The 18322-nt window shown below is 40.2% G+C and overlaps 1 protein-coding gene across 1 annotated transcript; it reads right to left on the reverse strand.

Moving 5' to 3' along the window:
• Nucleotides 1-1754: 1754 nt before the first annotated feature.
• LOC103480785 (protein O-GlcNAcase) lies at nucleotides 1755-17776 on the reverse strand. Its single transcript, XM_008435962.3, has 17 exons — nucleotides 17446-17776; nucleotides 13975-14026; nucleotides 11454-11551; nucleotides 11169-11299; nucleotides 10910-11081; nucleotides 10731-10829; nucleotides 8554-8823; nucleotides 7064-7150; nucleotides 6484-6941; nucleotides 6227-6401; nucleotides 5448-5504; nucleotides 4996-5081; nucleotides 4763-4867; nucleotides 4166-4257; nucleotides 3625-3814; nucleotides 2456-2615; nucleotides 1755-2047 (listed from the first exon to the last, which is right to left on the reverse strand). Exons 1-17 carry the CDS (start codon nucleotides 17483-17485, stop codon nucleotides 1911-1913), a joined length of 2409 nt encoding a protein of 802 aa, XP_008434184.1. The 5' UTR covers nucleotides 17486-17776; the 3' UTR covers nucleotides 1755-1910.
• Nucleotides 17777-18322: the final 546 nt, after the last annotated feature.

Here is an 18322-nt window from a genome sequence, read left to right on the forward strand (position 1 = left end):
AAACATTCATCTTATCTAGAAAAATAGTAAACAAAGAACTTGAGGTTGTCAGATGATTTCAATGGGATAAATATATATATAAAGAAACAACTACCAAAGTAAAAATAATGATGATAAAATGAGGGGAAAAAATCCATCATTTACAAAGCAGAGCACAAAATCAAACGGATAAATCTGTTTTAATCCTGCCTTTAGGAATTGACATGAACTGTGTGGCTGCTGCTACAATTTGCTGAGCATCGACATAAACCAGGAGAACAAATGACCTTTACCTGTACAAAGGGTTAAAACTCGCCTATAACGTCTTCATTTACAAATTAACAGCTTAAATATAGTTTATTAAATGTACTGACACCAAATGTCCCACTGAACTACTAAGATGTAAACAGTCAAGGATAAAACACCAAGGCTTCTTTTTGTTAGAATTTATCAAAAGTAAACAGCATATTACTCATGAAGTGAAACTTCACTCTTATGCGGAGCAGCCTTCAGTCTGTGGGATCAACTAATGTGGATTTTAGCTAAATTAAGTGGCTGAAATTAGTTTTGAATGTCCAAAACTATTTCTTCAAAGAAATATGAGACATAGGCTTATCCAAATCAGATCAAAAGCAAGAAGCAAAAGAAAAGAAAAGAAAAAAATGCTCTGGGAAGTCAATTTATCACCAGCTCTGTGTTTCTGCAGGTTGGTGCTAAGCAGGTTTTAAACAAGCAGGTTTCTCTTTTTTTTTTGGAAAATGTTGTGCTCATTTTCTTTTCAGTGAAACTGAGGAAAGCAGTTCTGCTCATCCAGGCAGAAAAAGTGGTTGAAACTACACAGAGTCGAGAAACATATCAGTATATCTGCACCTCAACCTTTTAAGAGTATTACTGGTTCGGTGCTGCATTTCCAAGAATAAACTTACTTTTTATCTAATAAAAATACCTCTAATAAAATTCCTTACATTTTGAGCTACGCCTCCATTTAAAACACTTGTTGCTTTCCCTGATTGAAGGTATTTGTCAAGCAGCTCTTTAAAGGGTTTAAACCCTAGTTTATAAAATGCTCAAAAATCTTGTGGCTCATGCCTGTTTGATCTCTTCATTAAGGTTTTTAATCAAGCTAAAGAGTTTCTATAACATTTTCACCCGTTTTGTGCGTTATGCGTGTAAGCCTGTTGTTTTTAGTGACATGTTTACTGTTAAACCTTCACAACATGCAATGCATTCCATTAACCTGAAGGCAACCAAAAGGCTCCTGAATCCCCTTTCATGCTTCAGTTGAGTTTACCGTTTTGAGATAAGAGGAAATTGAGACAGTTACTCGACAAGCAGGCTGTAGTTGGTATCAATAAGTAAAAACAAGTCTAAGCTACCTAAAGATATAATTATGCTAAAGTAGGGCTGCCCATGTGGCATTTTCCTCTCTCATCTTACAGATTCTAACCCTTTTTTGAACTCCACAATTTTTCTTGCTTTGGTTTTCTTTCGGTTTTCTGGTGGAACGTCTTATTTATGTCGGCAGATTTTAAACCAAACGACTTAAAATAAAACGGTGACCGTTGGCAAAATATTTCTGAACGGGGCTGCTGCTTACATGAAACATGTCCTAGTCAAAGTAAGAGAGCAATGTTTTTTTTTTTTTTTGAACAAGCACAATAACGGAATTGTAAGAAACCTTCTCTTTACGTTATTCAAAATGTTTACATGCGTAGGAGGGAGACGCCTCGAGCTGATCGAACAAAGGTGACATTTGTGGCAAGATTTTTGTTAAAAACAAGCATCAGGAGTCCCTAAAAAATAACCTTTGTTGTACCTAACCATGCACTTTGATAAACTGATGAACTAATCAATGTTGATGCTGAAATGTGTGACCAGGTGATGGCAAGTGCGAGTGTTTTTTTTTGTTTTTTTTTTTGTTGACGTGGTTTTCAGAGCAGCCGTCCGAGCACCACGCCCTCTCTGCTCCTGGCTTCTCCTCTGAGGATCTCCAGGAAGCCCAGTTTGGTTAAGAACTCCAGCCTCTGCTGATCTGTAGGCTGCACCTCACAGAAGACACCCTGAGAACCTGGACACACACACATGCACAAGAAACGTCCATCAGCCTTTTCTCTGCACTTAAAATTAACTGCATTATAAACAGCCTCCCCACAAAAAAACACCACAATGAAACATTCTTCTGAATATGTTTGTCAAACAAAACTGGATGCTACAAAGCATCTTGACTCAGGTGGATTGAACAAAAATTCACATCACAGTTCACAATTATGCTACTCTTTGCTTTGGTCTATTGCATTAAGCCACAGCAAAATGCATTAAAGTCTGTATTTGTCGATAAGTTCGACTTGTACGAATGCTTTTTGCAACGCGCTGTTACTTAGAGCTTTAAAAGAAGTGTTGAAGTGGATCTAAAGAGGTTTGCATTTCCGCGTTTTACCAAACATCAGAGAGGAACTGGATGTGACTGTTATCCTACCGTTGGCCTTGAGCGCAGTGAGCAGGGCGGTGAGCAGGGTTCGGCTGACGCTGACGTCCACCAGCTCGGGCAGCGCGTCCAGCCGCAGCTGAGAGGGGAAGTGGTAGAGGAGCGAGTCCGGGTACTCGCCCTGGTCCTCCTCCATCAGTTTCACCAAGTCCTGCTCAGAGGACAGCAGACACACCAGATTATATTTTATTTTAGATGATGGAAGCATGAAGCACAGTCAAAACATCTGTGGACGAGGATGAGGACCACTGGAAGAAGTTTGACTTTCTTGTCATAGTTCTGAGATTAAAATCTAATTTCGAACAAAGTCAGGATTATGTGAAATCCTCTTCAGTAAACACCTTACAGAAGTTACCATGTGGAAGAACAACTTTTGTCTCTTGTAGTTAAATTTCATTTGATCATTGACTTTCTGCTTTACAAATCTATGAAACACTTAATTTTGAAATTCATCCAGTGTAGCATTTTTCTGTTTCTGTTCACACAGAACCTAAACACGGGGAAGTGAAAACAGTTTGGAGGGAATTACCGCTAACTTCCACTGGAATGCAGTAAAACAGGTTATAAGAGCCTTTCCAACTCCTTCTGCCACCTCACAATAAATCATTAGGCAGACAGAAAACTTGTCCCGTCTTCAAACATGAGTACGCTTTAAAAATGGCAGTCGTCCAAAAGTTTGACTGTTGGCACACACCATGACTCATTAAGCAGAAAAAAAAATATCAACCACAGATTGTCTCAGTCTGACTGTGTCTGTTGCTCACCAGAGTCATAGATTGATTCGTTGCCAGAGATTGTTTGTTCTCTGCTGTTGTAACTTTGTGCCACGCAACAACTTTTAACAAATATACCCAAGTAGAAAGTTCTTTACCGTAACGACAGTTGAATGTTCTGCTCTGCTAAAACCTGCTGCTCCGTGTGAGCAGCATGGCCAGCTTATGCTTGAACATGCTAACATGAGGCGTCCCAAATGCCAAAAAATGAATGTGTTTTTGTGCATCTTCATAGTGAGTAATTAATCTTTGGCAAGATGGACCCAGATGGTGCAACAGCAGGTACCAATAACTAAACATTCGTGTGCATGATGCTGCATGTTACGTGTCCTGTTTGCTAAAATGAAACAGGCAAGTAGCTCCTCTGCCCAGTTTGAACATATTCACCTGTGTGTTTGAGTGTGTGCTGCTCCCTTTGGGTGGGTATTTATCTCTCATGGCAGGAATCCAGCTGGCCTGGCATCGCTTCGCGAAGGAGCGGACGTCTAGGATGCCCAGCACGCAGCCGCAAATGCCGAGCTCATCTTCCAGGATGAAGCTGTACTCAGGGCTCAGCGCCAGACATGGGCCAAGACATCTATGAGGTGAGAAGAGGCATCATTTATAAAAATGCTTTAATTCTGTTTATGCTGCACACCAGTTCAGTTGAAGGAATTTAAGAGGCTTTAAATGTGGCATGGTTGTTGGTCCAAAAAAAAGGAAAAGATTTGTAGATGATGTCAAGAGGTCAGAGGGAGATGAGCAAAAAGACAACTGCAGGGTATATACATCACTACTAGTTACAACCGAGATATGCAGAATACAATCTGAATGCACAACGCAGCGAATCTGTGAACCTAAAGCATCTGGCAAGAGTAAACAAGTAAAGAAAGCAAACTAAAAAAAAGGGGGAATCTTCAATTTTAAGATTCATAACAGGCTGACAAACCTGTCTCCAATGACATCTGGATGAGCCACGGTGGACTCCTGTCCACCCTGAGTCCTCAGGTGAAGCTGGCGGACCATCCGGTACAGCTCCACCTACGAGCACATGACGTTCAAAATATAATCGCAATGCTTTCCTTTGCAACCTGGTTAATACTTCACAGAGCACTGAAAGAGCTCGAGCATGCAAGTCTATTCACTTTTCTTTGCGTATTTCCAGCAAAGTAGAAATAAGTTGAGAAGGCTGCAAATCATTTTGTAATGTGTTAAATTTCCTCTGTTTTAAGCTTATTATTCTTGTTGGCACTAATCACTTTGTTTGTTTCAGCCATTGTGTCTTTGGTCAAGACATTTCAACTGCCAGTGTCCTGCAACTTTTAGATGCATCTCTGCTTCAACACACCTGAGTTTAAAAAAAAAAATCAGGTCATTAGCAGGACATGACTGAATACCAAGGAAGTAATAAAGTCATTTTAATCATGTGTTCTGGACCAGGGACACATCTAAAAGTTGCAGAACTGAAGTTAAGTTTTGAAAACATATTTATTACATTAACTGAGTTTTACTTTGTCAGTAGCGAAAACAACAACTCATCTCCTACCTTGTCTTTGCTGTGATAGGGCCTGATGTTGTAGAGACGAGAGGTAGGAAAGAGAGGAGGGGGATGAGTGAAAAGTTCACTGCTGCTGCCTATCGGGAGGAGCATCTGTTCACACAACGACAAACACGCACAACAGTTGGAAGGGTTTAGGACTGAACTTGAAACCTGAATGACTAAGAAGTAAGAGGTAGAATAAGACAGTAGACAAAAAATAAATAAATCAATGAAGCTACCTGCACCTCCCCAGACACCCCCCCTTTGAACACCCATGGCTCTGAGTCCACTCCCAGCAGCTCTGCTCCTGTGGATTTCCCACACCCTGGAAAAAAAACAAGAGAAAAACAATCATCATTCACAAGAAAAGGTTAGGGGCTCTGAAATACATAAAGGTTTGTCAGTAAATGCTGCAGTCATTGGAAAACGTAAATAAACATGATTTTACAGCTTGTTTTAGCATCAGTGAGGGTCATCTTGTGAATGACTTGCTAACATCTTCACACCTTGGCATATTGAAACCACCCAAATGGGAACATTATGCATATTTCTTGAACGCAAACGAGACGTATTGGTTCTCAGCGAGCCATAATCTGCACATATCCGCCAGCGTCTTCTGGAAGAACCACAGCCGACTGTTTAACTTTCACCGGCTGCACAGTTAGAGAGAGAAGCATTTCTGCCTGCTCACAGTGGAAACAGTTCCTCCAGGAGGCGAGGTTGGAGCCGTCATTCAGCACTCGTCCGTCTGAGGGAAACAAAGAGAAAATGTGACATTCATGTATGACAACAAAATGTGTGGAGTGAAAGAATGCCGTCGGTGTACGGCAGGTGTTTCAGCTTGTAAAATGCCAGCTGCACAATGGCTTTACAAACGAGAATTACAGGCATTGTAATGCAGCTCAATTACATTTCATAGTGTTTTAAATAATTACTGTAAACATTCACATAGAGGCACAAAGATGAGCCGAAAGTTTTTTGGGGGATTTTATAATACAGTAATTAAAAAAAAAATATTAAATGCATAATTAATACAGAATAAATATATACATATCAGAATGAGAGCAGCTCAACCTGTACTATAAAATAGGAATTACTTCAATAACTACTGAAATAATATAATAGATGAGAAACTTTCATTTTTCAATCAGAAACAACTTACTAACAAATATATATCATTTATTTCTTAAAGTTAAATAAACTCATAATGATCAATGGTGTTATATATAAACAATATTATATAGCATATTTTTATTGGATAGAAGTAAATTTGGTGTAAGAATAATAAAAAAAACATCAAGGATTGAGGTTTGAGGCTTAACAATTGAATTATGGTTAATAACTACACACCATGTCTGCTGCTTTATTTTACTAGTTTTATTATTACTACTAATTTCCCCTTTGTAAGATAGAATATTCTATTCTATTCTCTCCTGTTCTAAGCTTGTATCCGTATCCATGTGTTCTTACCCAGCCAGCATATGAAGGCCTTTGCCACCAGAGCTGTGTTCCTCAGGTCCCACACATAAGGGTAAAGGTCATAGAGCACGGCCCTGTTAGCCCCGCCCACTACGCTGCAGTGGAGCTGGGCTATGTCTTCGCACAGAGACAGGAACCTGGCGGCCCGCCCACGCCACTCATCAACCTGAGGACAAGAGCCAGCATTCAGATATTTAACCATGATGACCTGCATGTAGGAAATCGTTTTCGACGAAAGACAGAAAGACCTTCTGAGGCTGCGTCTTCTTGCTGTTCGCACCGACCAGGTGGCAGTTTGACTTTAGCCAGCTGAGGTCCTGCAGCAGCTTCTGCGCCGAAGGGCCGTGCTCATGGGGGAGGTAGTGGAGGCCGACGAGCAGCCGCACCTGGGCCTCGCTCAGCAGGCCCTTCCCGCCACAGAGCCCGCGACCCGGCGCCCGGCCCCCACCCGCGGGCGCGCCCGACCTCGATCCCGGAAGTTGCTGACTTGATTGGTGTGGCCTCTTTTTGTCCCCTTCTCGCCCCTCTCTCTCCACTTTGCCCATAGGAGGGGATGAGGGTGGAGAGCTGGAGTTGAGTGGGAAGACGGGGAGTTTGGCCACAGCGTGCGCGGCTCTGAAGGTGGAGGGACAGTCGGACCTGTCAGAAGCTTTGGTACGCGATGAGGAGACGGAGGCCCGGTGGTCTGCTCTTGTGCTCTGCCGACCTGAAATATTGGTTCAAGCTGCAGTGTGAGAACTTCCAGAGTTCAGATCGGGTAAATTGTGACTTATTTAGTATCAGAGGAAAGCATTATCACAGTGGTAATTTGGCTTATATAATCTTTACCTGCTTGCAGAGGTTGATTAAGTTCTTCCATCCAGTCATGAAGTGCAGCAGTTAAAGCTCTCTCTGGACAGTATTCACACTCCTCGTCTGAAATATATAATGTAACTTTTATTAAATTAACTGAAAATTAGGCCAAAAAGTCATCATTTCTGTTTCTGTTCCTGAAACCTGAGGAGATTTGATACCTTTGACTTGAAATGGGTTTAAGAGGTACTTTAATCAAACTGTGATAATCAGTTTTCTTCTGTTTCTAGTAATAATTCAGAATCAGATGAAAGTAATGTTGCTCATGGAGTTCCACAAGGACCACTTATTGGTCCCCTGTTATTGTGCATTTTAAACTCTTAATGGAAGCTTTCATTAAGCTGTCTACTCTTAAATTAACACATAATGTCACTGGTGTATTTTTTTCAATCTCTACATAAATGTTTTATTCTTATGTTTATAATCTTAGTGTAATATTTTAACACATTGAGTTACAAATGTATGCCATTTACTGAATGAACTAAGTTAACTTGAGCTGCTTTAACATTGTGTCCATAATCACCTTAATTTATGGAGCACGTTGTGCCTGGAACCTCTGAAACTTCCAGCCACAGATTATCAGCAAAGCTTCACGCAAGAATTTCCTTTTCATTCAGTATTACGGCTCCAGGTGTTTATCACTTTTATCCCTTTTAAAGGAATTGATTGCACCAGAATCCACCTCATTTTCTCCACACAAAGGGACCCGACTCTCTCCTGGTTTTCTCTCATTATCATGCGGCACAGCCACCCTGCACCGCCTCCACACACCCCACAGAGAGCAGAACTTCACACGCTTCAGTGCTTCTCAGCTGTCTTTGTTTTTTACGACTCCTCCTGTTCCCTCTCTTCCTTCCTGGCTTTTTTTTTTATTGTCAATTTAAATTGCGTAATAAAACTTTACAGTTGCAATAGGATTCTGAATAATAAATTGCGCTAAACAGACTTACAACCATCGCACATCTCTTATATTTGTTATAACATTTCATGCAGTCATGCAAGAGGATAAAAACTCAAAAATAGATGGAGAGAAAAAGAGAGAGAGACAGAAAAAGAGAGAGAGAGAGCGCTACGATGTCATTGTTTTAAAAAAAATACTCTGCTTGCCTGGTCACACAAAAATATGAAACTGTCATTATCTGGTTTTCCAGTTGGTGTTTCTCTCTCTGGGTTCCAGAATGGATTAAAATGTATCCATTCTGGAACGTGGTTTCAAACATAATCATTTCTGGTTTCCCAGGATGCAGAATGCATGTGGATAAACGACAAAAATCCTTTGCAGTTACATCTGAAATCATGTCCATGTGGACGGGGTCTTATTTGTGCCTTTTGGTCAAAATGACCCAAAGAACCAGAGAATATTAGACGATTAGACATTTCCACAAGAAGTAAAAGCAGTGACTGTTTATTAATGCAGTCTGGCAGAGCTAACGTTGACTTATAAACAAAATGAAATCTGCCCTCACCTTTTACGTAATCTTTTTCAGCTCTGAACCAGCTTCCCAGAGTATGCAGTGGGATGTAATTGGCTTCGAATTCACAGTTGGGATTGAGCAGCAGACCCCTCAGGTGGTTCTTTAGCTGAGGGTCGCGACCCTTGAAAGGCCCCAGGAAGAGACGTCGGGTATCATAGTCGTTGGCGTGCAGGTTGTCCCAGATCAGCGGGGGCCGCTGGAGGACACACTCCAACTCGGCAAGGCAGTCTAAGGACAGTTTCCTGGAGATAACTTTGCTGCCTGTGGGACACAGTGACGGATGAAAACATCTGAGGAACAAAACTGGTCACATTAGATTTACTTCTTTCTCTAAATCAATGTTAGGAGAGTCCATTTTCAGTTATGAATTTTTAGGCAAACAGATAAAAAAAACATCTGAACACAAAAAGACCTCAACTGGTTTACTACAGTGATGTTGGTACAGAAGTTTATCTATTTACCAAATGTTCAGTCAAACATTAACCCAGTTTGCATACATACCTAAAAGGTGTTGAATTAAAATGGTAATATAGGAAATTTATATGCTTTATAATATTGTTAATGTAAGTGCGTTGCATAAGTGGCTTTAGTAAATTTAGGGAGAAAGCTTATTTACTTAAAAAAAACTAGCATCATAGCTGTAAAGTACCTGGTGCAAGTTGTGCTATTAGTGTTCAACATTCACACTTTGTCAAAAATATTAGTCAAGTCAATTGAGATATGTGACATTTTAAGCACACATACTGAGTAACAATGTTGTTATTCAGATCCAATTGTGAAAATATTTAATTTAAACAAAAACATCATTTATTCGACCATATAGTATAGGCTAAGGGGATTTTTAATCACCACTCTGGAGGAGAATGACTTATTTTAGTCATTTCTGTTGCTACACACACATCTTCGAAAGGCTCATTAATAAATGTTATGTCTCCTTTTATTTTTATGCAGACACACAGCTTTGTGGTTCTTTCCAGAACACAAATTTCCTTAAACTGTCTGAATTACTTGAGGGACTAAAATAAAATACAAGCTGGTTAAAAATATCTCTCTTCAACTGATCTCTGACTAGACAAAGTGCCTCATCTTTCCCCAGCAGTGGACGGTTTCATCTGATCGGGCAATAAATTGGACATATGAACTCCGCTGTAACCCAATATGCTGAGTCAAACCCATAACCAACCCAGGGTTGTTTCAGTCCATAACTGACTCTGGACTTGGTCAGAAAAATAACCTAAATTAGGTTATTCTTTGTGTAAACATAAAGTGCTTGTTTATGTTGATTTGCCTGATTTGCCAAAATTTTTTGTTTTTTTAAATAAATCTGTTGTGGGAGAAATCTGTGTCCTCAAGGGAAGCAGGAGGTAATTGCTTGTTCACAAAACAGCAACTTTGCATATTTTCTTCAGCAGCTCTGATGCATATTTTATGCAGACGGGTCAGCTGGGTGTCTTTTAGCCGAAAATCCTCCGGGAAGCTTTTCTCTTCCACAACAACTCACAAGAACTGTATTTCACAGCCTCCGCGATTTTCCAAGTGTTTAAAATCAAGAGTGTTTACAGATTCTCATGAACCCATGTCACAAGAAACAATGCTACATCTGTTTAACACTTAGAAAGGGAGAGCCTTTATCCTCGAAGTTGCATGACTTAACTTCCTCGTGCCTTTGGCAACGAGTGAACAATCCAAACAAACGTCACTGAGAAGACACACGCCTGGATACATCGCAGTTTAGTCAGCAAGATGCCTGTAGGCTCAGTAAACAAAGCAAGTCAGGTGTTTTCTTGAGCATAAATAATAGCAATGATGAAACAACAATGTGATATGTTAGCAATCTTTTTTAGCTCCTGGTGTTGAAACCCAGAGAGAAACACCAAACCTGGAGAAGTGATCTAGAAGCGAGTGGGCGATCGATCCTGCGCTTCTATTGTGCTTTCATGTGAACGTGGGCGGATGTGAACCTAAATGGCTCCATGGTGTGTGGAGGAGGCTGAGTGGGTTTGTGCAAAAATCTAATTTGCATGCGTGCATGTGTGCCGAGATGTGCTTTTATTAGCACATTTATTAGGCAAGATGCATTTCGCATAAAGAACACGTGTATTTCTAAATTCTAGAAGGAAGACAGATTATGCAACTTTTAAGAGCGTTTTCATTGGCTTTTGTCTTACCTGTCCATATCACCGTTATGTTAGGTAGCAGGTCCTCTCCGACTGTTTGCAGGTAGGGAGATTTTGACACACTTGGGGAGCACAGAGAACCGCAATACTCTACGTATGAAAGAAAGAGAAAATAATGTTTCATTCAGCAAAACCTGCCTGGCAGAGTTTCATGCAGACTTCGGTTTTACCTGTAGGGCAGAAAAGGAAGACAGGCGGCTCCCCCAAGAAGCGGTAAATCTCGTTAGTTACTGTGACCTGAGCGTGGGCAAATGAAGTGAAGGCCTCGCTGTCGGCCTGGCACATGGAGTGATCGATGTCGTCAAAGAGGATGGCGAACGCCTGGCACCCCAGGTCTGACACCTGGCAGAGAGAAACAAAGGAGGATCAGGAAGCGGGACGCAACACGCGCTGGTGCGTTTCTGATATGTTTTAGAGAGAGTAACGTGCCTGTTTCAGCTTCCGTTTGAGCAGCGTCAAGTCGCAGGAAGAAGAGAAGACGATGTCCTGACCAGGGGAGAGCGCGTAAACAAACCTCAGACCCCGGGACTGAGCTTCCACTATAAGAGTACGCAACTGAGCTGTGAGAAGAGGAGGAACAAGTCATAAGTATGATGGTTGGGATGAGAGCTGTAGGCTACATTGGTAGAGAAGGAACTATTTGTGATTAGTCTTAAACATAATTAAATGTGAAGAAGTTATTCCATCATGGAAGGATAGAGTGAATGTACAAACCTTCCTCTTCGGGAGAATAGACTTCCCTCCACAGCAGTCTGTGCTTCAGATCGTCTTTGGGGCCGTACAGGTAGGTGTTCAACCCCCACAGCTGCATCCTGAGGGAGATGGAGAAAGGTGAAAAATGTTTTTCAATGTTGCACAAAGGGAAGACGAAAGAGATAATTTTAAGAGGTTGATAAACATCAGCCATTTACAAAGATGCACCAGAGAGAATTTTATGTCTGGTTATTCCCTGAAATCAACAACAGACTTGTCAAAGAAATTAGCTTCCTTTAAACATCTGCTTACATCAAGTCCTAGTAAAGCAAAGGCTCCTCAAACACAGACTCTTCCACCTCCATGATTCACAGTTGGAATAAAGTTACTTTCCTCCAATGCTTTATTGGGTTCACACCAAAACTCACCTCCTGTTCAGTGATCTTAACAATTCAATTTTAGACCTTTATGTGAAAAACACGTGAGCTTGCTTTAAATTGTACTTTGTCTTTATGTTTTTCTCACAGAGCAAAGGTTTCCTCTTTGCACACCTTCAATGAAAGTTAAACTTGTGCAGACTTTTTCTGCTTGTACAAGCATGAAATGTCATGCAAGCAATACCAACAGACTGCTGGACGTGCTGCGGTGACATTTTGGGGTTTCAGAGATTTATTCTAGCATCTCGTGGCCTCCTCTTGACTCAGACGTGTTTGTAGATTATCCTTCTGAGAGTGGAACAGATTGTTTAAAATTCTGTTTAGACCCCATTTAAAGACTCATAATTTACTATTTACCGCATCGTTTACTTTGAAATTGAATATTCACATTTTCAGATGCATAAAAATGAGCTTTTTCAGAAGTCAAAGGTACAAGTTTTTCCCATGACTGTTCAAAAATGTCTTCTTCCCTCTCTCGGAGTACCACATTTAAAAATGTTGTAGTCAAAATGACCTGGCAGCATTGGTGTACTAACTGATAATGGAAATTATGTTTCTTTTTTGCGATTCTGACCAACCTGTCAGCGCTGATGAAACTAAAAATCATGCGATTCCTATTTCAAGCCGATTTTGCTGCATCTTTGCTTTGACTTGCAGACCCAAAACAAATTTGCTACAACATTTAACACTTAGTGACAACTTTTATTTAGCTTTTTCAAAACATATTTCATGCATACCCATCTTCTCCAAGCTCTACATCTTCTCTTTTGTCAGATATAAGTCGATGTTTCGCATCGAGAGGGAGGACAGTAGGAGCAGCAAAAGACAGAGCTGCAAAAATCGTAATAAAAGCAGATTAACTGTCTCTACTGCGAGATCCCAAGGCTGCGTCATTTATAGGACACAAGCTCCTGAATTATAAATAGAGAATAGTACTAGAAATAAAACTGAATCTGCATCAGTGCCCATTCATACACTTCGACATGTTTGTGTTCCTCCTGCTCATTTCTGGAAGGGAAGTGATCTCATCTTTCACTTCCTGGACAGATGGCACGTACAGTAAGTCGCCTCCACAGAGTGCCAACCTACATACCAACATGCAATGAGACGAACACACATATCGGGTATAAATCTGCAGCACCACTCTGCCAAAGCTATAAACCACAAAGCGACTGTTTCTGCACCCCACATGAGAACCCCAAATGAAACGTCTCTATTAATAAATCTGGAACCCGCACACTCAGCTGTTGGCGCGGCATCTTCACAACAAAGTGACTGTTTAGCAAAGTTGTGCAAACTTGAGACACATTTGAATTTAAAAATCTGCAAGGCAGAATTCTTCAGACTTAATCCCAGCTGCCTGCTGTGTGCTATAAGGACAAACTTCAAACAGAACCAAACACTGGACTAATTATTTTTGCTTAGGGAAGCAGGGGTACGCTCTCCAGGCTATTATTAGATGCCAAGCTACAAAACTGTGTCCGAGCTTTCAGCAAGGATTTAAGATTTAATCTTAAAGGTAGGATCAGCGAGGCGCGAATAATTAATTGGTTCCCTTCAAACTACAGAGAATACACGAGGGTAATGAGAGAGCATGAAAATCCCTCGTCTTTCATTAGCGCATAAATTTACAGCATGTTTGAGGCACGTCTCTCCTCATTGTTTACGTATGAGGTTGTTTCTCCTTACATGACTAGATCGCCGATGCTTTAACACTTTGCGTTTGCATTGCGTAGGGAGCTGAGTCATGCACAGCTTTGTTCTCTTTGTGAGGAAACTGCTAATGAAAAAAATGTTTTGCAACTCAATGGGGAACACAGTTACTTTCCTTGGCAGTGACTCAAATTAAATTGAAGGGCTAAACCTGTCTTGTTCCCCATTGTGCGTCGGATGAGGGATGTAGCAGAAAATAGCAGCCGCTGAGGGCTGGAGTTCGACCCTTGCGGTTTGGAGCAAAATGTATTAGCATGGCCCAGTCAAAGTCCAGACTGAAATTCAAACATGGTTTAAATACATCCTGTCACACAGATGGTTGAAACGCAGCAGTTTGAAATGTGTAGAGAAAATATTCAACAGGACACAAGCAGACTGAGGAATGTTCTTACCACTGGAAGAGAACTTTCCTCTGATCCATGGACCAGGGTCGACCATAGAAACCTAAAGGAAAAACAAACATAGAATGAGCACAGACGCACAAAACCACTGCTGTGCTTAACTGCTCATTGGTAACATTAGAAATTAGTTATGTTAGCCCATATTTTGGATTGAAAACCAACTCATTTTGCTGAGTGACCCAACCATGTTACGTTAACTTAACCCAGACCTGCATTGCTCCATATTTGACCAAGTACTGGTTGACCACGATGACTAAAACTGGCTCAGATCAGGTTGTTTTGAATCCACCAATTCTAAACTGTTTCATTTTCATATTTCACACTGTTGTTATCCACAATGAACTGATTCCGCCATTGACATGAACTGATGATCACTCAGCAACGAGGACATTATCTAAGACAGACATAAAAAAAAAAAAGCCCAATTACAATTTGGAAATGCAAACGAGGACAAAAGCCTTAATTTTTGGAGCTACAGTGACCAGAAAGTAAAACTATAGTGTCTGGCCTTACTGTCCAAGGTTAGGCAGAAGCTTACAAGCCTGACAACTCCATCCAAACATCAAAACTTTTGCTGCCATCATATACTTTAGAGAAATTTTGAAACAAGAGCTGCCGGTCTTAGGTATAAATGGGTGTACCAAATGGACAGTCACCTTATGTATACAGTGAGATGAATATACCTTAAGAACAACAAGATCGACGTGGTGGAGTGACCATCACAAAGTCCTGATCTCAACATCAAGAAAAATATGTGGGCAGAGTTAAAAAGGTTCAGGCGATCTAGGCGGCCTACACATTTAACTCACAAGTTCTCCCAGAGGGAATGGGCCACAATTTTAGCGAAGCTTGAAAATTAATATTAATATTAAAGAGACATCTTATTACATGCATTTTTTTTTTTTGTTTTAAAATGTTACAAAGATTAACGAGATGTTAAAAAGATTCTGCTGAAATAAAAATTATTACCGCTGACACATTTGCAGGACATTCTTTCTTCATGACGGTGTTGGTGAATTAAAATAGAGGATTCACACAAATTAGTTTCTTATGCTGAAAAATCAGAATGAAAATTTGCATCGGAGTCCACAAATGAGATCTCCTAAATTTCCCAAATAAACAAAGAACAGCTCAGTTTTATTAATACTCATTACTGGCTGCTGCAGCTACAATGCAAAGCGTAAAGTAAGGCAAAACGATCTGAGATCTTCCAGCGCCCGCTTGGCCGTATCCCCACTGTATTTGGTTTAGGCCTAATTTATCTGCATGCACACTCTCCATCACATTTTCTATTAATAGAAATGGGAGCATCCCCAGTGCCCCTACCAGTCTTGTATGTTATTGAATAAGTCTGCAGTGTGTGTGTGTGTGTGTGTGTGTGAGTGCAAGTACAGTAAGTGGGTCAGAGTGACAAGTGAATAAAATACAGTCCAGACCACTTTCTTCTGCAAGCCATTGGGGAGTTTCTTCATTACTGCTTCGGTGTGCATGTGTGTGATGTCTGACGTTTCTAGATGCAAGTGGAGTCTTGGCTTCAAAGCCAGACTAAAAACCTCATGAGAAACCTTCTGAACGGTCTGAGGAAAACTACCGTAGGTTAGAGGAAGTAAAGAATCTAACAGACAATTAGCTGCTAAACTGCACTGGAACGAAGAAGATTTAAGGTTATGTCTGTTGTGAATGCTGAACTGGAATGGATTAAATGATACAGTATGCAGCTGGAATGATAGATACCTGAAATAAAATAAAATAAAAACTTCCAAAGATGTATTATTTAACAAACAGGATGCCAAAGAGGGTAAGAGAGCGATCTAGTTATTTACTGACGATTTTATTTGGTTTCCTGCATATCACATCAAAATTGAGATTATACAATTTTTACTACTGATGCAGAACAATAACTGCAATTTAAATGAGCTGTTGTGCAAAGTTGGATTACTGTTTTGGTTACTCCATCATTGTTTTTCTTGTTTAATGTTTTGGGTTTTGCTTGCAATATTGACCAGCATGTCAAAAATAAACCTTCTTGAAAAATAATTCAGTTTGAAAAACCTTTTTAAGCCCTGGAAGAACAAGTGTTTGTTATAGACATAATCCTGATGAGCTATAAAAAAAGTGAGAGCATTTCTCATATCTAGAAATTTGATGTCAGACACGGATGTCATGACACAAAACGTTAAAGACATGAAAAGAGTAAAATACGACGCTTTATGTAATTAACACACTAGAATTACTTTTTATGCAATGTTGAAGTAATTTGATCATCAAATAAGTCAAAATATCACATATTTTTTTAGACATGCAACTTTCAAACACGATGTACCTGTGTGCCAGTGGGACATTGTTGTTAAATATGGCAGAAATGCCCCAATAATTTTACTAAAGCTCATGCAACACAGTGCAAACACTTTGTCTACGCTAATGAAGTCTCCCTCACCTTAAGACACCAGATGCCTAAAACAAATTTTTTGGTTCATCTCGCTATTAATTTCCTGACCAGTTACTCTGGCCATTGTGTCTTTTTTCTTTTAGCTAAAATTATCTAGTCTTATCTGTCCAGACGTAGTTGAACGCTGTGAATTCCCCTAATGTCTCTCAATTTGCTTATATCTTATATACCTGGATTATTCAAATATTTTTGGTTCAGCGCCTCAAATAAGTCAAAACAGGACAAAGCTTTCTATTTGTATCTAAAAATGGAGGAAATTTGCAACATCACAATTAACCAGGATTTATTTTTTTAAATTACTTTATATGCCGCTGTATTGCGGTAATTGGAATCTGTGGCACAATAAACGATAATTGTAATTCTACTTTACTTTTTTTCAGCATTATTATCATATTTCTCCTCTTCATCAAAACTGTACTCAACAGATTTAGATCTGTTGAGTCCTGTGTCCTCTTCACCTTCGTTATCATCATCATCATCATCATCATCATCATCATCATCGTGATAATTAACTGCCCACCATAACAGCAGCCTTCCTCCTCCTATCCCCCCACACACACCATCTCTGTCATCATCTGCTATTGTCGTGTCATTCAAACTTCATTTCATTCTCTAATCACCAGCCTCTTCATTTCCAGCTCCATCCCATCATTTCTATTCCTTCCATCATTTCTGTTTCATCTATCAGCACATCAGTGTTTATTTCCTGCAGCCACAGTGGCATGGTTCAAACAGATCTGATGCTTTCCGCTGCCTGCCTTTTTGATCTCCACTTCACTTGGCTGATGCCCACACACATCATTTGCCACAGACCTTTTCATCCAAGCTTATTCTTCCTTCATAAATATATTTATCAACACTCCCACGCCCATTTTACAGCAGCTGCAAACGATCGTTTTTATTGTAGTCCAGGTCACACTATTCTCTGATCAAAATCAATACGCTCAGTATAGGAATAAAAAATAAAAAAAATCACATGATTTATAGGTCATTGATGAAGTCGCCGCTCTCACCTTCCACCACCCCACAAAGGAACTGCTTCTCCTCCTCCATCCCGCCGTTGTCTCCCTCCGCTTCCTGTCGCGGCCTCTTAACGAGCGAGGGAAGATGTTTTCCCCGTCGATCAGCTCAGAGTCCGGGAATATTCTTCATGCTTACCATCGATATGCTTCCTCTTCTTCCTGTCCCTCTCCTTCCTCTCATCCCTCCTCCTCCTCCTCACTACACAGCCGGATGCTCCCGCGCTGCGTTCAGGTGCTCCCGGGAAGCGGCAGCTTTAAAGCACCGGAGAGGTTTCTGGCAACGGGCAATTACGCGTTTCTCAATAAGTACGCCCGAAATAACATCGAATAAAATTTAGCAACGGCCAACCGTTTTTGGCCGTTGGAATGTTGATATTTCATCTTGTTGTGAAAGGATGAAATAAAAAATAAAAGTCAATTTCCTGTTAACCTTAATTTAGAGAAGTCACCTGCGTAAAATAGAACCCCAGCCAGCGCACCTAGGTGGACCCCATATGCAGTGGTGGAGAAAGTACTCAAAAAATTTACTTAGGTAAAAGTACAAATACACAGACAAAAATGTACTCAAGTAAAAGTAAAACTACCACATTAACATTTGTATTTAAGTAAAAGTACTGGCTTTTAAAAATACTTAAGTATTAAAAGTAAAAAAAACTTGCTGAATGCATTACCTAATCGCTAATATCATTAAGTGAACCGATCGTATTTAATTTTAATACATTAGAAATTTGCCATTTTAATGAACAATGCCAGATAAAGCATGTTTTTATTATGTTTACTCTGTAACATAGTTTAGATTTAGATATGTGATTCTATGCATCATAATTTCAGGGATGAAAACATCTTGTCTCCTGTCCTAACATAACAT

This window comes from Poecilia reticulata, chromosome 18, assembly GCF_904066995.2.
Source record: "Poecilia reticulata chromosome 18, P_reticulata-male-v2, whole genome shotgun sequence".
Taxonomy (NCBI): Eukaryota; Metazoa; Chordata; class Actinopteri; order Cyprinodontiformes; family Poeciliidae; genus Poecilia; species Poecilia reticulata.

What these genes read in the sequence shown, in the direction of transcription:
- LOC103480785 (XM_008435962.3), bottom strand. Translation starts at nt 17,485, where the DNA reads ATGGAGGAGGAGAAGCAGTTCCTTTGTGGGGTGGTGGAAG. An exon ending in TCAAACGGAAGCTGAAACAG is followed by an intron (nt 11,082 to 11,168) that starts GCACGTTACTCT and finishes TCTCTCTGCCAG; the next exon opens with GTGTCAGACCTGGGGTGCCA. An exon ending in CTTCCTTTTCTGCCCTACAG is followed by an intron (nt 10,830 to 10,909) that starts GTAAAACCGAAG and finishes TTTCATACGTAG; the next exon opens with AGTATTGCGGTTCTCTGTGC.